Genomic DNA, 21,885 nt, shown 5'->3' with positions numbered 1-21,885 from the left:
GAAATTTTAGCATGTTAATTAGTAAAATTTTAATTAGTCACAAGAAATTTTTCAAATTTATAATTTTTTTTTGTAATCATCAAAACTATAAACATGTTTAAAGTAACTTTACAGTTATCTTTTCAATGTTGTTATACTATTTAACACACTTTTTTACTTTAAACTTATTTTTAAGCGAAAAATAGACCTAAGAATATGTACTTTTAAAAACATTAAGAAAATTTGCTAAAAACCTAAGGCAACCCTAAATGGTCCGTCCATATTGGGTAACCGTTATCAATGAAACAATCTTATAAATAAAAGCCATAGGGGGTCTAACTTTTTTTTTACAAAATTTAATACTGCAAGGTTGCCACACACTTAGGATACTCAGTATACTTGAGATGAGTCAGAATATTTACTGTTTAGAAATCTTTGAAAATTTCCTATTGAGTCAGGATTATTCAAAATGTTATGAGTTTTTAAAAACTCAGGCTAACTCAGGATATTTTTGTTTCTTTAATAAAAAACTCAAAATCAACTAAACATTTTTTATCTCAAGACAGATAAAGGTATGAAAGATCAAAATAGCAAGTTCACTTTCAGTAGGTTCTTAAACAAATGCACAAGCTAAAAGTTAAGAAAATTAAATGTTACATATTTATTATTTCAACTGCTAATAATTTTTGTCAGTTATTTACTATCATATTTTATTGTTAAGTCTTGTTAAGATATAAATACAGTTAGTGTAATTGTATATTAAAAATAATCATTTTTAATATTTTTTACTTATGTTTTATAAGTCAACAGTTTTAAGTTACATCCTTAAACTTTGAAATTATTTATTTCGAACTAATCAAGTTTTTACATCCTATTTTTTTTACAGGTTTTAAGTTAATAAAAAAACTCCAGCCATGCCATCAGAGCAAAAGAGAAAAGCTGATGAGAAAGAAGAACCACAAGATGAGTTCAAAACGCCAAAGAGAGGTAGGGGCCGCCCAAGAAAACACCCAAGGATTGAAACACCTCCAGTTTTACCCCCAAAACCAACTGCAAGTGACCAGACCCAAAGCTCATCCAGAGGTAGGGGCCGTCCAAGAAAACACCCAAGGGTGGTAGCTGGAACATCTTCAGTTTTAACCCCAAAACAAACTGACTTCAAAATGTCTGAGGTTGAAGTACCAGTTACAGTGCCAAAACAGACTGCAAGTGGCCAGGCTCAAAGCTCTTCAACAGAAGATTTGCCAGACCAAAAGACACCCCAACGGAGAGTGTTGAAGAGACTGAAAGGTGTTGCTGCCATTGAAACTGTTGAAAGTACACTCAAAAGGCCTTTTGAATCCAGATCAGGAGATTCAAAACCTACAGAAACAACACCCAAAAAACCTGATAAAAATTCACTCAGAAAACCTGTTGAAAGCACGCCTGCAAGCACACCCAAACCTACTGTGTTAAGAGCTTCAAGAAGGCTGTCTAAAATTAGAGAAAATACTGAAGTTCAAACCCTAGGTAGCCAGTCTGTAAATTGCACAACCGCGCCTGTAACTATATCTGCTCCTACACCTAAGGCCACACCTGTGCCTTCATCCAGAACTGCAACACATGCAACAAGAACTTCCAGGAGACTGTCTGAGATCAGTCTGAAAAATAAGGCTGAAAGCTTGCAAGTGCAAAATGAAAAAGTTGTCCAAAGCACACCTAAAACTTCATCCGAGGTTTTAGCTGGCACATCCATGCCGAGAGCTTCATTGAGGAAGCTTTCCAAAACAAAAGATCAAGCTACATATGAGCCAACACAGAAACTTGTTACTAAAACCCCTAAAGTTCCACCCAAAGTTGGCACAGAGAAAAAAACCAAAACTCAAAAGAAACAACCCAAAGCTAAACTGCAAAATGGAGGACAAACCTCAAATGCATCTGATAGTGAATCGACAGGCGGTGCAGATAAACCAAAAACAGTCCAAAGAAAGCTGTTTAAAGAAGGAGATGTTGAAATTGGATCTTCCAATGGAGGTCTTTCTAATGGAGTAGCTGAATCTTCTAATGGAGAGCCAGTTTCAGAGGCTAAAAATAACAATGTTTTCAACGGTTTCTTCCCAGATGACTTCTGGAAAATAATGCAAATTACCAACGGCTATCAAATGGCAGCAGATGGCACTTTGATGATGAGGGAAAGTGATTGTTCCTCTTCAGATGATGACTCTGAATCAGACGATGAGGACTTCTTCATATCAAAAAAGACTTACGACCTCCACTTCAAGCCGGGAGAGAAGAAGTATGGGAGAAACAACCTCAGGTGGAAGGCTTACGACAAGGACAACCAGCCCGATCCTAATAGAGAGTTGGACAGGGGAACCAATGCAGACGTGCAGAACCAGAGAGAAATGGAAATGCTTCAGCGTGAGTTAAACCAGCAGAGGGTGGAGAAAGAGTATGCTGAGATGAAAAAGGATAACAGAAACAACAGAGACAAGAAGGGGAAGGCGGAGAAGGTGGAAGGTAAGGAGACAGACCAGCAACTGGAAGAGAAGACAGAGGTTTTTAGAAGCAAAATAGTACATAGAAATAAATACTTTGTAGTGTATTTTATCCAGACAACATTTATTATAACAAGTTATTACTACACTGTTGAAATACTTTTTTTGTTTTGAAAACTTTTACAAAATAACTATATTATATTAAGTAAAACACCATAAATACAATGTCATATTCAATTTATTAGATTATTTTCTTCATTGCAGTCGGACCAGGAGATTGAAGAGTGGCAGAGGGAGAATGATTTCTTGGATCAAGAAGGCTTTAAGGTCTACAGCGGTGGCTGGACTCCGGTGGGGTTCGCAGGGTTCAATCTGAGAGCGTTGACTAAAGAGACATGGGAGAAAGAAGAGGCCGAGAGGAAGGCGAAGGAAGAGGAAAAGATGGAGGCAGTAAGCAATGGAAGTATGATGCATTGAATTGGATTGTAGGCTTGTGGGGAAACTTTGACTTTTTTAGAATAACTTTATTGTAGGAACTTTGTTAGGAAACTTTACTAGGAAACTTTTTAGGAAACATTTTACAGTTCGTTTGTATTGTTGTGTATTAGAATATTAAGGCATGTTAAGTTGTTGCAAGCATTTTTTGACCAATGTTAGTTTGTACTGGATACTAGATAAAAAAATAAGTGAATTTGTGCTGTTTTAAATAAATTTCACTAAATATTAAAGTTTTTTAAATTAATCATTTAAACTGGTATACTAAAATAAATTGTCTGTAAATATTTTTTCAAAAATGTTATTACTGTATTAAAAAATTAAGTAAATAAACGTTTAGCCTTCCATACCATTTTTATCAAGCTTAAGTAATCATGTATTGATGAAGTATAAAATTTTCAGGGTTGCCAAAAAACCTGAAAACTGGGAAAAACCTGGAATTTGACAATTTAGGCTAAAAACCTGGAAAATCTGGAATTTGAGAAGTTTTCAGAAACTTTTAAAACCCTAACTAAAAAAACCTGGAAAAACCTGTTTTTTAACAATTTTAACAGAAAGATTTCTATTTGACACAAAAAATCTATCCTATAGATAACATTTTTTTGTCATCATCAAAATTTTTTTTACTTAAAAACACATTTAAAGTAGCTTTACAGTATCTTTTCAATGTTTTTACACTATTTAACACAGTTTCTTACTCTAAACTTAACTTTAAACTAAAAATAGATCCAAAAGTTTGTACTTTTAAAAATCTCGAGGAAATTTTGAAAACCTGGTTAAAATTTGCCAAAAACATTTGGCAACCCTACACTTTGTATTTTTCAAATATGCCTTTTGACTAACATTCTTTGAATTACTGTACACTTACTTTTTGCACTGTTAGAAGCTCTAACTGCTAAACGGAAACAAATTGTTTGCTTAAATGTTGGAGTAATATTCTATCACTTATAAAACGTGTATTTTAATTCTTAAAGGTCACCTGAGGTTAATTATCATTTCAGTAATTTTTTCTCAGTTGATTTGAGTTGTTTGTCTTTGTCTTTTCGATCAAAAACTTATTTTTACTGAGCTTAACACCAGGGTTAGTAGCAAAGGTTTCCAACTAGATTGAAATGTATTAAATCCAAGTATTATAGCAAAGGTTCTATGCGTTATAATCTAAGACAGTTTTCAAATTTTCTTAAGATACTTGATAAGCTTTTAGAGAACTTCAAAATTTTAAGGTACAAAATGATATTATAAATTTTTACTAAAGAAATTATTTAATTTTTAAAGAGGATGTTTTAATACATCTCTACTGAGAGAATAAAAAACATAAACGTAATGAATAATACGAGTATCATGTGACTTTTAAGTAAAATTTACACTGCTTCCTTATAAATTAAACTTTTATTTGAAAATAATGCCTACAATTCCTTTTAAGTTTCAACTGATAAAAAATTTATACTTGAAACAAACTGGTTTTCCAATTTTTATATGTCACATTAAATAAAATTTATCTCTTTAGAAATGCTAAATATTTACAAGTTGTGACGTTTTAGCTTAGCAATTGTAATTATGACGTCACACTACTCACCCTCCGTCTACTCAAGCGCGTCCACATCCAAATCGCACAGGTCTTCCACATCGAGCAGCTCCATAGTCGACTTTGGTCCGTACTGCGGCCTTGACAGGTTGACTAGTTTGTTTAGTACTTAGAGATTATTTACAATTTTTATTTTCGAGATTATTTACAATCAGTACAATAAAACAAACTCATGCAACAAATTAATTTGAGGAGGTCTTCAGTTCATTTAGTTTTAAATTAAAAAACCTGTAAACACGATGACAGGCAATTAAGTCGATATAATGAGCTCCATAGCTCTACAGTTTCTATTTAATTATCTGTTTAACTTCTAAGTTTATATAGACTTAAAGAATACAAGAATAATACGAATGACCTACAGGAAGCTGAACAAGCTATTTAATTGTTTATGTAATTTATTAAGTTGAAATAGCACAAAGATGATAGTAGTTGTTACGTCACAATGACAGGAAGCTGAACAAGGTGTCGTCGGCGAGGGACAAGTGGTACAAGTACGTGAGGAGGATACTGAAGTTCAGGCAGATGGATTTCGAGTTTGCGGGTTGGCAGATGCTCCACCTGTTCTTCAGCCCGCAGAAGGTTTGATTATATGTATTTTAGTGACAAGAGTAAACAATTTTATTGGTAAAATTTTTCATGATAGTTGATAACAAATTGGTAATTGATAACAAAGTTGTAAGTAGAGATATAAATATATTTATATGATTAATAACAAAATAATTGATAGTAATAACAATGAATTTAAGTAAGTAGATAGGTGTTTGTTAGTGAGCAGTTTACACGTTTTTATGTTGTTACTTATAATGTTTAACTAAATTTTTATGTTTCTTAAGTCAAAATTTTTTTTTTAAATTTTTTTTAATAATGTAGTTTTAGTTTTAAGCATCACGGCTTAGCTTAAATTGAAAAACTAAACAAAACTTAAAAAAGAAAAAAATTAAAATGATGATATTCAGCAAAAAAATTGTTGTCAAATATGGATCTATCTTTACATATTAAGGTGAAAAAACTTAATAAATTAATCAAAGAATTTATTTAAAGTTGTGTAGGCTATTTTATTCGTAAAATATTCCATTTCTGTATAAATGTCACGACTTTTAGTCATAATAAGTCACATATGCTTAAAATAGATACATTTAAAAGCTTAAGAAACACTGTCAAAGTGTGTACAATAGAAGCATTACAATTTGCTAAATCTTTCTTAAAAATTGAAATTTTTAGCAATTTACAAATGCAAAATTAAAAAGGAAGATTTAAGGCAGTATTGCTACAAGTTTTTAGCTTTCACTGTAGTTTGTCGTCCTACATATTATTTTAACAGATTTATCAAGTGTTTACATATATTGTTTTATTAAAATGATATTTACTAGTTGCTGTAAGTAGCTTTTAGGACATAAACATTAGTAGTTTTGAAGGTTAAATGCTAGTACAAAGGTTTTCAATTATAAATATTTTTTTCTTATTAAAATTAATAATATAGTTTTCGTCATGTATATGTTAAGCTTAACCTGGTTGTAAAATTTAGTTAGAATAAAATACAGTTGTAGCCTGTGTGTAAAAATGTTTACTAAAAAAGTTTATATGCGTACTAAGTGTATGTGAACACATAAAGGTTTACTGGTATAAGAAAGTGAAAAGTTTGTAAAGAAATAACATTTAAACAACCATTATACAAGAATTCCTAAAAATAAGTTTAAATTTCAAAAAGTTATTTATTTTCAAAATTCACTTAACATTGTGCATGTTTTATGTAAAGTTTTGGACGTTTTTATTTATAATACAGTTCAGATTTTAAATAGCGTTTGAACACATTGAACTCAGGTTTATGGTACCCCATAACCTACTTCAATATAGACAAGTAATTGAAAAATGTTGAAAACTAAAGTTTTATGGATGGGATATCAAAAAAAAAAAAAAATTAAGTTTTGGTTTTGTATAAGAGCACAACAAATGTGCTTAGAAAATAAACGTTTTTCATGCACTAAGCAACTTTCACAAATAATTTCATTACATTTATTTCTTCTATGCTTTAAATGTTTTATTAATACTCCTTATCACAGGTATACAATAGTTTTCTGAAAAAAAGTTGTACAAATCAATGTAGGTCTAGTTATATAACTGTAATTGTTAAAGTTTCTATTTATTAATTTTTCTAACATATTTGTAGTTATTGTACATTAAAATAATACTCAAAGAAGATACTTAATTAGTTGAGAATTCTACCACAATTAATATTCACAGGAATTAATTTCTTATCATTTTAGTCACTAAACGAATTAAAGTTTGTATTTGAATTGCTAGTTATTAATTTTTAAACTTTGTTTTTAAATCACATTTTGAGTAAGTCTGTAACACATACTTATAAAGGAATGTTCAGCACAGTAAACAGATATATATGCCTCTAGCTTTCTTAATATATTTTTTATTATTTAAAATATTTAATAATATAATTACGTTATACATTTTTTATTATAATTGTTAATAATCAACTTATTGCAGGTATACAGGAATTTTCAGTACAGGAAGCAGACTAAGAACCAGTTTGCGAGGGACGACCCAGCATTCTTGGTGTTGTTATCTCTATCATTCTGCGTAACTTCACTTCTGTTCGGACTTGTCATGGGGCTCACCGCAATCAAAATATTCAAAGTTAGTTTTAGATATTTTGAGAAATATTTTTTAACTGTACCACCTTTAAAACTGAAGTTCAGTAAAGTTTATCTAATTGTAATTTATTTACACCTTAATCCTACTAGAAGGTTTTGGATTAGTTTTTTTTATACGAAGCAATCTTCATTCTTCATGTAACTTGTTTTATTGATTTTTTAAAGTAGTATGGCAGGGTTTAAAAGTCTTTTATAAATTATGAACTAATTGGAAGCTAAAATTTTGATTAATTACATATAAGAAAAATTAAAAGGCTCTTTAAAATAAAAAATGTATGAAAAAAGTGTTTAAACTCCTGCCTACTGGTAGCATAGTTGTAACATTTATTAAAAAAAGCTCAGTCTTCTATCGTTTTGCACAAGTTGCTTTCAAGCTAAAAAAAATATTTTCCAGCTTCTGTTATGGGTTGTGTTCGTGGACTGCATACTGACCGGCGTGGTCATAGCAACGGTGATGTGGTACTGGACCAACAAGTACATGGTCGCCATGGCAACCGGGAGGGGTCAGGACGTGGAGTGGGGATTCACCTTCGACGTCCATCTCAATGCCTTCTTCCCCGTCCTCATGATTTTACATTTCGCCCAATTGCTCTTCATCAACCCCGTCATACTAAAAGGGGGTTTTTTCGGGGTGCTGCTGGGCAACACGTTCTGGTTGGTCGCCCTGGGTTACTACTGTTACGTCACATTCCTGGGGTACTCTGTGCTGCCGTACGTGAAGAAGTCGACGCTGATGTTGTCACCCATGATACTGCTGGTTGTCGTTTACTTGTTTTCTGTCATTTTTCAGTGGAACATAACGGCGGGACTTATTTGGTTTTACGAGAACAGAGTGTGATAAAAATAATAAAAAACTAACATTAAATATAAGTTAATATAATTGCAATGCTTCTGTATGTGCTCTAATTGTTATTTAGAAGTATGGAACTCTTGTCCATAGTTTTGAAGTTTTTTGCTTTTTCTAATGGTATCCATAGCTTTGTATTACATGAAAAGTAAAAATAATTTTTTTGAAGATTTTTCAAATTGTTAAAAAAATATTTATTTTGCTTAGATAAATAAAAATGAAAGAAGTTGAAGAACTACTATTTTTACAAAAAAAAAATTCTATGAATTTTCACTATTTGAAACAGTTATTTTTAGTATTGTATAACATGTCAGCTTTGCTATTCCGACTTTTACAACATACTATACAATTTATTTATTTTTTTAAATTTGTTGTGTGTATTAGTAATTATTTTTAAATTTAAATTTAAAGACAGTATCAGGTTTATTGTTATAAGCTATGTATGAAAGAACAAAATATAAGAATTAAGCAGGCATCTAAAGTTTACTTTTAGGTTTGAGTTAATTTTGATAAGTTGTATTTAAAACACAATTTAACATAAACTTTGTTGAAAAACATAAAATCTATTTTCCTAAGTTTTTTCTTACTATAATTCTTAGTTGAAATATAATGTACTTTTGTCTCTGAAGTAATTAATAAATAAAAAAATTAAGCGTTATTTTTAAATATAATTTAAACTTTTTTCAAAAGTTAATGCATTGTAAAGTTTTATTTTTTGTTGTAAAAAGAAAAGTTTATTTATAACTAAAGATTTAAGCAAAATTGTAACTTAAGAGAATTTTCTTATACTTTTTAATATTTAACAAAACCTCAGTTAAATATTTTACACAAAGCTTTCTCTATAAAAATCCATTTTTTTTGTAAATATTCTTCATTGCCTATAACAGTTATGTATTGTTGTTTGTATATAGATTTAACTTTTACTTGAATATGCTCGTAATATACCGTTTACATATAACATAGTTTGTAATGATTAATTACATCATGTGTAAAAAAATATAATTATACGCATTTAAAAAATACATTTATTTAAGCTTCCATTTCTGTTTTTTAGTCACATGTATGTTATAATTTGTTTCTGTTTTTCTTGTATTTAGATTAGATTTTCAGAAGACTTTTTAACAACATGAACTTTGTTAATTATATATTTCTTAATTACGTTAACTATGACTAATATTTCATTTGCAATGGTTTACAGTCATACTCATTTATTTCAATTTTAACATTTCAATAATTTAGTAATTATAGCAGATTAAAACTTTTTTTAAACTTTAATTTAAACTAATATAAGATTTTCATATAATAATACTTCCATTCGATTTGTTATAAGTATTCAAGTTATTATGTTTGAAAAGGGTTACCAGAAAAATATAATACTAGACTGTATTTTAGTTTTGCTTAACAATTCCATAAGTATTGCCTTGAAAGTTTTTATCCGAAAAAAAGGTGTTTCTTAAATTCGCAGTTTAAATTTATTAATTGTTTTTGTTATGAAAAATGTGTGTTATAAAATCTTTAGTATCTATAGTATGCTGACAAATTTTAAATCTTTTTTTTTTTAAATAAGATCTTAATTGTTTTTAACTTTCGAAACATTTATAGTTAGTTTATGTGAAACATTATTTACCGTCCATTATAAATTTTGAATAATACATATTTACTTTGTATAATATCAAAAACATACTTTTTATAGTAAAAAGAAATTGATACATTTGTAATAAATGCTGTGAATTAAAGTTTGTTTTTTATTCACTAAATAAGTTGACTAAAAATGATTTTACAGTTTGTAACCATGTACATGTTAATTAATTTTCATATGTTTCTAAACTTTTTCTTTAAGCATTTTAAGTGAAAAAAATAAAACAGCAATAAATATAATATAATTAAATAACATTAAAAGCAAAATTCAAAGTTTAAGTTCCAAAATAAGTAGATAAAATATTTAAACTAGAAATTACAAAAAAAAAACTTTAGTTAAGAGATTATGAATTAAATAGTAAATGTAGGAATTAATTAATATAAGTTAATTGATTTTGAAATATTAAAAAAAGTCTAACACGCTAAAAAGTTTGCAAACTTAATACACTGCAGACTATCGAAACATACTTAATAATTTTTTTAAAACTAAAAGTAGGCTATAAGTTAACAATAATATTTTGTACCCTTACTATTGATTTATTTATTATAAGGCAGGTTAAAAAAAAGTACTATTTCAATGAACTCAAGTGTTATATCGTTGTTTGAAATAACATTCTATCATTTCAATGATTACTATCCAAAATTGAGAAAACATATAATTAGAATATTCAATTTTTTTAAGGTGTTAAAAGGTACAAAGTAGACATTTTTTTAAATTCTTCAACTAAGTCAAAACTGTAGATGATTTTGAGACCATCCCCACAAAGTATTAATTTTTCAAAACGTTTGAAGGCTAATAATATCAATGGTAACTAAAATATTAGCAGAGTGTCTACATTAATTCCCCAAGTTCTGTAAGGTTTACAATAGTAATATATACAATTGAGGTTAAAAATTTCAATTCGTTTGTTCACAAGTAAGCAGCTAGTTCAAAAATTTCAAGTGTTCATAAAGATAAATAGAAAACAATGTTGTAGCTTTTTTATCGCTCGGATATGATTTAAAAACTTAACTGTTTTTTTTATTTAAGTTTAAAAAATGTTTTATCCAAATCTCTTAATTTTAATTCTTGTCAGCTAAAGTATGGTAAAATAATATAAACTAAGTTTATCCTTTATTTTAAAGAAAATTGTTATCTACAACAGTAAAGTTCTACTAAAAGTAAAGGCCCTATTTAAGGCCATTACAGAAATAAAGGGGGCCATAAGCAGCAAAGAGGACATAGAGGGGCCATGAGATCATAATTTGAATCTTGCACTAGATATTCTGGAGTTGATGATGAAGAGCATAAAAAAAGGTCTCAAGCGTTTAAATTGGTAATTTTTGTCGAGAAATCTTGTCGGAGAGGGCCAAAGCTTTTTATATTTCTCTAAAGAGGGCATCATGAAAATAAAAAAGTTTCGGAAATCCTGGTCTAAAAACAGCTATATTTAATTAGCTGTTTTTTATAAATTACTATTTATAATTAGAAATGCTTTTAGCTCCGAAACAAATAACCTTCAATTTGTAGATTTTGGTAAAAAAATACATTTTGTTACCAGTGTACTCTTAAACTATGTCGATTGCGCTTCTCGAAAAAGTTTAAAAAGTCTTTTGACTATGGTATGGCTGTTTTGTCGGACATTATTAAATCTGCAATGATTTTATTTTTTTTTAATTTTAAGCATTGTATGAAGTATTTATTGCGCGGTTTAGATAAAGTATGTAAATAAACTAATATGCCGTATACAACATAAATATACTGTTGACTAAAAAACTACCTTGGACAATTTGTTGCAAAAGTACTTATTATATGCTAACCCTGGACATGACATTAAACTGTATCTGCGGTGTACGACTGGATAACTAAAAGGTTTTTTCGTACACCAGGTCCTCAAAACTAACTTTTTGAGCACTTTTTTTGTCGTTTAACAAACAACATATATATTTGCTTTTTTTAAATTGCTAAGCCATTGTAAGTAAAATAAAATACTTCTAGTTACTGTTTAAGTTTTATTTTTACTTTTTTGTCAAAATCAAACAATACTAACCTAGCGTCATATTTGCAGTAAACTGATTTTTAGTAGTTTGAGTTTATTATAAGGTTGTTGAGTTCGAAATTGAAAAACAACTTAACATAAATTACTTTGATAATAGTTTTTGTAGGAAGAATCTGAGCTTAATCAATCTGTTGTAATTGTATTAATATATAAAAAAAATTCTTAAATTGTACTGTTTTTTGTTATTAGTTTCTTATTACCAGAGTAAAACAGTTGTATTTAGAGGTAATTAGTAAACACTTTTGTACATTATCAACTACTTAATGGTCGTAGTAAAGTTAAAATAATCTTTTTTTTGTATAACAAAAGTATAAATTTTACATTAAAGTATAGCTGATAAATTGTTGTTTTAAGATAATATCAACTAAATAACTTTCAAAAATGAGTTATCAAAGTATTAGTACTATATGTAGCTGTAATTTAAAAAAGTCTTAGTTTTACAACCTAATCAAACTTGAAATATTTATACCAAAAAATTGATCTGCTACTAAAGAGTGTCTTAGTCTTTATATGTGCTCATTAAAAAGCTGTGGTACTGTAGTAAATGATAGTAGATGTTGTTATTTTGTGCTTTTAGTTATAGTATTTATAATGTAATGGTAACAATTGACGAATTAATTAAAAAAATATATATATTCTTTGAATTTATTAAATTTCACAAGTAAGAGTTTTGCGTTTAGGTATGTACTGTATACTAAACGCCGTCAGAAAAAAACTGATATTTTACTTGGTAGGAATTAAGCTTAACAAAAAACAAGTATTTTCTATTTAAAAATAAAATTATAACAAAATGGACAAGTTTCAAAACGATGACACATATTGAAAATTAAAAAAAAATTTCGTTATAGATTTTAAATTTAATACCAGTTTTTATTTCATAAAAGTTAAACGTTAATAAAAGTATAATTTTTATAACTAGCTTTTAAGAGTTACACAATTGGTTTTAAGTTATATAATTCGAAACTAATTAATACTGATAGTTACTTTCTAAGTTTAACAACATACTGTCACAAATTAAGAAACTAAAATTTAGTTTTGTTATTTACTAGTGTCACTTTAGACTGAATTAAACACTAAAGCTAAAATGATTAAAATTAATTAAAGCTTTTAACATAATAACAAACTAATTAGGATAACAGTTTGCTAACAAATAGTTATTTAAATTTTAAAATTACCTTTTAAATAATTTGTAAATTCTAAAAGAATTCTTTTAATAATCAGCAAATATTTTTTGTTTGTAGACAAAAAACCAAGTAGATATAGATATAATGTTTGTGCAATGAACAGCTAGTAATGTATCATTTTTTTTTTACCTAGCCTGTGTAATTTACTCAGATTATTTTATTGGTTTATTTATAAAGAGTTATTTATTTTTGAACATTTGTTTTTAATTAAGTTTTGCATACTGATAATAACTGAAAATACATAAGTTTTAGTAACAAAACTATGTTCAGAGCTGTTAAAAATTAAAACAAAATAAATTGATTTTTAAGTAAAAATGTTTGAAAACAAAATTTTGTAAAATTCAAGCTTATGTAAATTTGTTAGTAAAATGTGTTGTACAAAGGATTTGTAAAAAAAACACTTCTTTGTGAAATAAATTTATCTACACTTTTTGTAAAAATATCTAAAGTCTTATAACCTGTGCAAAAAACAGCAGTGGTTCACATAAATTTTGTTAACTATCAATTAAAAAATTAATAGAGTTAAGCAGTTAAACTACGCCAAAATCTTAAAAGCTTATTTTTAATTAAAATTGATTAACAAATTTACACAACATTTAGACAAATCGTATTTTTTTCACAAATCAATTGTTAATTATATCACTTTAGTAATTGTTATGTTATTTTTACATTTTCGTTTAATGATAAAAACAATAGAAAAAGTTCTTCATATTTTTTTCTGTACAAAACTAAACATTTTTCAAAAAACCATTTCAGTCAAAGTAAACTTTATTTTTAGTTTTTTTAAAAGGGTTTACCTAATATACTTTGTTTGCAAAGTGTCATTGTCTAATTTTACTTATAATATTTTTGGGTTATAAAGTCATCGATTGAAATGTTTTAAAAGTTTATCTTTTTTTTAATAAAAAATATTTAACAAAAATCGGATTTATGTAACTAAAAGTTTAAAACTTTCATCAACTTTATGAATTGATAAGTTAAGTTTAACCTTTATTAGTAGGTAAAATCTTTAAATTTGTTTCCGAGCTGAAAAAGGTTTTATTTTTGTATGAACTTCTGAAGGAACATTTGTTTTAGATTTGCTTACAACTTATCAACTAAGTAGCCAACAAGTAGTCATTTAATTAAACGTTTATTTTTAAACTAAAAACGTTTTAAATATTTATTGAAAAAATGAGTTTAACTAGTTAATGATACTTTTGTATTATTTATGAGCAAAAATACTGTTGCCAAACAAAAAGCAAGTTTATTTTTTTTTGAAGTTGTGCTTTCTTTACTCATTATATATTTAAAAGAGTGGTTTTAATTTTTAGTCATTGATAACTTTAACACTCTTTTGTTACAATTGAAAAGTAACCTTTTAGTATGATATGTAAAAAAGTAAATAAATGTATCACACTAATTAGTTTTAGCTTGTTTTTCAGAAAATACTTGAATATGTTTGTATTACGACCAAAGCTTTTGTATTTGTTTACCTTCATGGTATTGTGTTCTAAAACATACTCCAAAGAAGATATGAAAAACCACTGTGCACAGAACTACCTTGCAAAGGAAAAAGGTCACATATTAATAAAAGCAGGCTGCCCTTATGGTATTAAAGCGGTCGGCAGCACGTATAAGGACGGACAACATGTGAAAGGTAGTACTTATTTTTTATTTTAATGATTTTATATCTATAATATGTGTAAATCTAAAAAAATAGTATACATATACTTACCTTAAAAAAAGAACGTAAAAGGTGTCTGTCCTTAAATGATTAACATAGTTTAAATTAGGAGCTTGAAATAAAAAAAATTAAATTTTAGATTTAATACTTAACATCGTTTACGTAAAAATAATGTACGAAATAAAAAAAAAAACGTTTTTGCTTTTGTTAAAACTTTTGTTTGAAACAAATAGCCAAGTTTAAATATTTTTTAGTGAAACTCATGCACATGCATGGGTACATCCGCGTTGGGGGAATTTTTATGTACGCTTCCACCCCTAATTCCGAGTACCCTAGGGGGGAGTGGAACCACAACCACGAGAGCCTGAAGAAGGTGCGTTGCTACGACGACGACCAGGCGGTCATGCATGCCAACGATGACGTCAAGTACAAGATCGAAGCTGATTGGACGAGCACCGAGGGATACAAGGGAGACGTTGAATTCAGGTTTTTTGTTGATTGTTGTTAATCTAATAGTCTTATCAGGTATTTGTTTAATAGTCTTTTCTTTAACTTTTATTATTTAAATTTCTATTTGTTTAATTTAATTAGTAAAGGGTTGGTTCTAAAGGGTTGGTATTGAATCGAAGCTTGTATATCAAACGCTTAATTTGATTATTAATTTTTAATTTTCGATTATATCTGATATTTTCTTTTTCTTTCAACTTTACGTGTCATTTTCAGTTCCAATAATTTATACTAATTAAAGTTGTTGTAAGTATGTTTGCAACTATAGAACTTGTTTTATATTATGTATTATTTCACAATTTTGTTTATTTTGTTTATTTTGTAATTCATCGACTACTAAGTACATTACACTATAAAAGTTAAAAAAGAATTTAGTAAATAATATACATTTAAAACAGGGCAATCATAATAAAGAACTCAACACACTACTGGCAGACCAAGTCACCAACAATAACATACAAGAAACCTGAACCCCGACCCCACAGTTTCCGCGTTGACACGAGTTTTAGCATTAATTTCGGTGCTGCGAATTCACTAAAACTCAATTTTTTTGTAATGCTCACAAGTTTTACAACTTTTTGCTATATTTTCTTCGCTTGATAAGCGTTTTTACATTTTTTTGGGTTTTAAAAGTTGATAATTTTCTTTAATAAAGGTTAAGTTAATCGTATTTTTGCAACAGTTTTTTTGAGCTTTATGTTTTAATTATTTTTACTGAAATTAAAGTTTTCGTCTACAAGTTTTGTATATAACAAACATAATTTAAATGACTCATAGTTGTTTAACTTTTACTGATGCTAAGCAGTTCACTTGTATTCAATAATAGAAAAAAAAAAACGATTGTTTATTAACCACATTGAAGTAATTTATACTAAGTGTTTCCGGTTAGCTTTGCTGAAGTGTATTACTAATCAGTATAGTGAGCTTAACTCCCAAACAGGAGATTTAAAGCTAACTGATAATATTATTTTTTAAAAGTTGTGATAGCACGAAATGAAAATTAGTTTTAGATTTTAATTTTATCTTTATCTATTTCTATTAAGAGGTTGTAATTTTTAAATCAATTAAAAAAAAATACAAGAAATTTTTAAACCTCTATTAAACTTACACATTAGAGATTAACTTTTAAGTTTGAATTGATTCTAGTTTGAGTCAGACAAAAATTACTTTAAAAAAATTTCAAGCATTAAAAAAAGTGTTTTTGTGTTGTTTTTACCTCTTAAAAACTATATATTGTTCAAAAATAACTAGCTTAAGTTTCTTTTATATTCAATCAATTAAATCACAATTTATAAGGTTCTGTTTTAGGATAACAGCTAATGTAAATTGCTTAAAAAAACTATAAACTTTAAACAAAAACTTTATACATATTTACAATTAGTTAATAAAGTATAGCTGCTTTGAAAGTTATTTAACTTTATAAAGTTTTATTCTTGGAAAAAAAACAACTAATATGCACATTTAACCGGAAATATGTAAAAAATCGTTAAAAGTACTTTTTCCTAGGTCCTGTTTTACGAAAAAATCTTTCAGTTATCGAATCGCACACCATTTGGATACCTTTTAAAGTCTTGTCAAGGAAATTTAAAACTATATAAGTTTTTTGTTATGTATGAACTGTAATCAAACTTAACAGTAGCTTTGTAAAAATATTAAGTTTAATAAACTAACAGAACAACTTTAGTTATTTAATTTAAATTAACCTTTGATAATATATTGTAGTAAAAATACATGAAAATACTTACAAAAATATACAGTAGAAGTTTCAACTTTATTACCAATTAAAATAAAAACAAACTTTAAAAAATCTATAATTCAATTTGTACCGGTAGTTAAAAAGGATAAAGTTAAAATTTAATTAAGAGTAAATTTCAAATTAATTTTAAAATTTAAGTCATATTTACATTTTTTTTATATTGTAACATTCGAAGCAAGTTACTAATGCCTATGTGAAAAATAATTTTTGGCAGAAAATAACGCAAAAGAAATAAATATATTTTGAACTGCTGTCAACAGACTTAATTCTCTAAAAACGAGCTTTAAAAACAATAACTAAATACTCGAAAGCAGCAAATAAAAGTTAAGATTTTTCAAGACTGGAAAAACTAATAAAATTTTATCCGGAAATGTATAAAAAATTATTAAAAAAAAAAAAACAATTAAAACTTTTGTTTTTGAGGTCCCCCTGATGATGTGTCACGGCTAGTATAAAATAAATACAATAAATTAAAATAATTTTATTTCATGTTTTTATTTAATATGGTTGCATAGCCGTAGGTGTCCGCCATCTTTGTAAACACTCTCTTGATTTCTTCGCTGAAATGTTGCTGGTTGTCGTGTAAAAAGTCGGCGTAGTTTATCTTCGCCATCAGTTTGTAACCTGTATGTGTGAGATAATACTTAAAAATTATATTTAAACTTTGGTTAAATCTGATTTCTACATAGTTTTGTGCTAAAACACTCATTTATTTTATTCAGTTTGTAACCTGTTTGTGAGATGATGTTTAATAAAATATAACATATTTACTTTTATAGTTTCGTTTTACATGGTAGTTTTAAAACTTATGGTTCGAACTGTTAAAAAAAAAAAAAAATCATTAAATATTATGTAAATTAAGAAAAACATCATTCATTCATAACTATATAGATGATAAACTTTGTTTAAATATACAACGTTAGACATTATTGATAATATTTTATAACCTTACTCAAAATTTAGTTGAAATTTATAAGCAAACTATTTGGAACTGCCAAAACTACTTAACTAAACTTCAAAACTTTCTTCAACATAATTTAAGAGTTAAGTTTATATAAATTTTATTCTAATAAACTTCCTTGAAATATTAGTAACAGTTATTTACATAAAAGTTTTTTTAACTGCACAACAAAAAAGGCAGAATATAGGTCAAGCTAGAAAAAACATCAAGTTAAGATTTTAAAATGTAAATTATTTCTTACAGTTCATTTAAAACTTGTTGGTAAATTAATTTCAAGCAACCAAAGCCAATTGATAATTATTCTGTTTATTGAAAAAAAAGCGCTCAACAATTTGGTCGAAGGACCTGGTTTACTAAAAAAAAATCGGTTATCGAGTCATACACCAGGATACAGTTTAATGTCATTTCTAGGAGACATGATAATAATAAAAACTCCGTAAAAAATTTGAACCAAGCTAGAAAAAAAAGTTCCATTTAATCTAGTCGAAAAAGTTGCTTTAACCTAAATTTAAAACTATTTTTTTTTGTATTTCACGAACAAAATGTTATTTAACAATATTAAAAAAATGAGTAAAAGTTGTTTTAAATTTAAACAATAAAAAAAAACAGATATAAATAAAGTCCTTTAAATATTTTTTTTTCATAAACACCCAATAAAGCATAAAAGCTAACTTTATTTGATTGTAACTCAAAACTACCAATATTTTACATATACTTATATTAAATACCTGATTAAATAAATAGTTTTTTTGTTATGCTATATAAGTGCAAGTTGCTTAGTACGTATGGTTAAATACAAAAAAATATATAATTATTTTAACTTCCTACCAACCTGACTTAAGTGCGAGTTGTTCTGGTAACCTGTAAGTGCAGGTGGCGGTCATCATGTTCAAGTTTAGCTCTCTGGCGCCCCTGTGGCACATCCTGTTAAGTTCCGTCGCCACCCCGCACTTCAGAACGGAGGGCTTCACTCCCACTATGACGTGGCGCATGAAGTTTTGGTCGCGTGGCAACACTTCCTTTTCGACAGTGTGCATGAACTGAACGGTGAAATGTTTGAATTAGAACTTAGTGAGGTTTTTTTAACATGTACATAAAGTTTAGTACGTGTTTATAATTTCAACCAAGGTTTAAGTATGTTTTGTTTTATTTCTTTTATTTTTTATTTAATACTACGATTTTTTGTATATAACTATGAAAATAGTTAAAATATAAAGTATTAGTGACATGCTAAAGTGATCACCTAAACCCAGTTTAAAAAACGAGAACTATTTAATAGAAAATTACAACTTACTTTTAGAAATTTAAAATTATACAATTGAAAATTTTAAGTAAAAACTTAAGTTTTTTGATAACAGTGAAAATAAAAATTGAATATTCAATGATATAATGAGAACTTAAAAAAAAAACTTTAAGCTTATCAGATTATGATAAGATAACGATTAAAAAAAGATATAAAGATTAAATGTTTTAAGTTTATACAAAGCCTGACTTACATATTTTGTTTTAAAAGTTTACATAAAATAAGTTAGAAAAAAAAAGTTCATCTAGAGTTTAGTTGTCAAAGAAAGCATTGAGTGTACAAAAAATTCCCTAATACAGTGCTTATTCACTTATCCGGACATGCTGGGCAAGACTTTTCTGTAAACATGTCCTGATAAGCATTTTACCGAATAGATATAAAAAGTTTTTTTTTTAATAATATAACTGCTGTATATTATGTAAGTCATAATAAATGATAAAAGCTCAGCTCCTTTTTTACTGCTTTAAAATTTTTTGAATTTTTCAAAATATCGTACAAAGTCGACCTGCCTACGCTAAACTGCTCCATTATAAAACACTTTGGCACAACTCTAATACCGTTTTACAAACTTCTAGTTTATTTCCAATGATTAGTGCAAACCGTTTTTTTTTATGTCTTGTTAATTTTTTAAACTGGTATTTTTAGTGTGTCAAACTTACATAACTAATAAATAAAAATTGTCATGTACCTCATCTTAAACAAAAGAAGTTTGAACTAACAATTTTTATAGTATAGTTTGAATTAAAATTCAAACATAATAGAATTGTTATAAATTAATTTTCTAAAAATTTAGAATTTAATCAACTATCAAAAAATCTTTAAAAGTTTAAATAAGAAAATTTCAATCATATTTAAATCAACATCGTTAAAAAAATCAAAAACTGACCTACTTTATATACAAAGGTTTTCGATAACTAAACTAGTTTTGAACAAAATTTAAATGTAAGTTTTAGTGGCATCATTGTGTCATAATTATGTATTAATTCAAATTTTATAAAACACTTTAAGTTTTGAAAACACAACATGAGCTTTAATTTTTGTGTCAAACAGAAATTTTTGAGAATGATATCGAAATTTTTTCGACTGAATCTGCCCGGATAAGTGAATAAGCACTGTATTTAAAATTTTTCCAGACAAAAAAATTATGATAACAAAAGCAGCATGGTTGAAGCAAAACTGTGCATATATTTTATAACTGTTTCGGATAAAGTTTAATATTTTTTGATAAAATCAACATCAACAAACAACAAAAAATAAATAGTACAAATATACCCTAATAAGTTCATTCATCAATCAACTAATAAACATTTATACTCCAACATAAAATTATTCTCTAAACTCAAGCTATTCTCTAAACTCTAAATAAACATTTATACTCTCAACATTAAAACTATTTCATGTACTTTATATAAACACACCCTAGCAAGAGCGTTCATTCCTTCGCCGAAATCTTCCTCCAACTCACTTCCGTTTCTCCTCCCCACCGAGTTCAACCTCACTCCTATGACGTCATCGTTTGTTTTGTCGATCGCCACGTAAGAACATTCCGTTTCTATCGATTCCTGTTTGTTTAGAAAAACTGCATGTTAAAAGTCATATGTACCTCAATACTTGTGTTGTTCCATTTAAGATGGTATAATTTAGTTTGGAAAAAGCAGTTTCTTAATAAATAGTTTATAACTTTGACTCTTATTTAATTGTTAACAACTATAAAAACTTAAACTAAACATTTTTATCTTTTAAGTTAAGACAAAAAACAATAAAATTTAAAAGTAGAAAAATTGCAGTTATAAATTACGAACTAAGGCGTTTAAGAACCTTTACAAACTTAAAACAATCATAAAAATCTGTTTGAAACTAACAGAAACGTTGTAGTCGATGTACTTCCTTGTGCTCGCGTAATTGTTCTTCCTGTCCTTGTGCACCAGCAAACCGCTCAGCGCCTCCTGCTGGAAGAAGTTGTGCTGGATGAAGTCCACCAGTTTGCTCTTGTGCGAATTGTCCAGTTTCTCGTACTGAAACCTGTTTTCAGTTTAATGGTCTTACTTTAAGTTTATTGAGGGTGAGAGTAACACTTTCAAACAAAAACTTTAGTGTGTAAAACATGTTTGTAGACTTAAAAAAATAAGTTTCGTAATAAACTAAGACTTGACTAAAGACTTAATAAACTAATAAAAATTTTTATTGATGGTTTATTTGATGACAGTTCAATCACAAAACACTTGATTGTGATCGGTCGAAGTATTGTACTTTATATGTTAAATGAAATATATATATATATATATATACCTGTCGTTTATAATCTCCTCTTTTCTCTGGACCATGGGTGAGTTATTGACAGAATTAAAAGTCCCAATGACCATTTTGCTGGTCTTGCATGAGTCTTTCACAAACGGTTTGAGTGCGTATGAAAACATTTTAAATATTTTTGTCTGTTGAAATAACGAGCTGTTATGAAAGCTATTTTTCTGCAGAAGTTTAAAGTAATGAATATTAATTCAATTTTTTTTGCAGAAGTTTTTAAAAAAATTTTGTAACTTTTTTTGCTGCTGTTACCACCTGTGATGATGATTATACTGGTATGACTTAAATGAGATTTCTGAGCAGTATTTATAGGTTTGGCGTAAAATTAATAAACAAAGTTTAAACATTGTTTAATGACTTTTTTATTTGTCTATACTGAAAACAAAGAAACTTAGCTTCTTGTCTAAAGGTTCATATTTAGTTCATCTTTGTCTTGAAAGTTAAATACAAAATAATCTGATTAGCTGTTTGTTTGATT

At 27.6% G+C, this 21,885-nt stretch overlaps 3 protein-coding genes across 3 annotated transcripts; 2 read left to right on the top strand and 1 right to left on the bottom strand.

The window, feature by feature from the left end:
* The first annotated feature begins 884 nt into the window (after positions 1-884).
* On the top strand, positions 885-4,291 carry LOC145838258 (uncharacterized). Its single transcript, XM_082945820.1, has 2 exons — positions 885-2,516; positions 2,721-4,291. The coding sequence occupies exons 1-2, from the start codon at positions 894-896 to the stop codon at positions 2,931-2,933; spliced, it is 1,836 nt and encodes a 611-aa protein (XP_082801946.1). The 5' UTR covers positions 885-893; the 3' UTR covers positions 2,934-4,291.
* Positions 4,292-4,468: 177 nt separating this feature from the next.
* On the top strand, positions 4,469-8,199 carry LOC145837911 (protein unc-50 homolog A-like). The gene is made up of 4 exons (XM_082945400.1): positions 4,469-4,624; positions 4,986-5,115; positions 7,036-7,185; positions 7,597-8,199. The coding sequence occupies exons 1-4, from the start codon at positions 4,509-4,511 to the stop codon at positions 8,038-8,040; spliced, it is 840 nt and encodes a 279-aa protein (XP_082801526.1). The 5' UTR covers positions 4,469-4,508; the 3' UTR covers positions 8,041-8,199.
* A 9,121-nt stretch (positions 8,200-17,320) lies between these two features.
* LOC145838688 (uncharacterized) lies at positions 17,321-21,520 on the bottom strand. Its single transcript, XM_082946316.1, has 5 exons — positions 21,393-21,520; positions 20,966-21,125; positions 20,522-20,665; positions 18,633-18,840; positions 17,321-17,463 (listed from the first exon to the last, which is right to left on the bottom strand). Exons 1-5 carry the CDS (start codon positions 21,518-21,520, stop codon positions 17,321-17,323), a joined length of 783 nt encoding a protein of 260 aa, XP_082802442.1.
* Positions 21,521-21,885: the final 365 nt, after the last annotated feature.

Source organism: Thalia democratica, chromosome 6 (assembly GCF_965202585.1).
Source record: "Thalia democratica chromosome 6, ktThaDemo2.hap1.1, whole genome shotgun sequence".
Classification (NCBI taxonomy): Eukaryota; Metazoa; Chordata; class Thaliacea; order Salpida; family Salpidae; genus Thalia; species Thalia democratica.
This window is presented reverse-complemented; position numbering and strand designations above follow the sequence as displayed.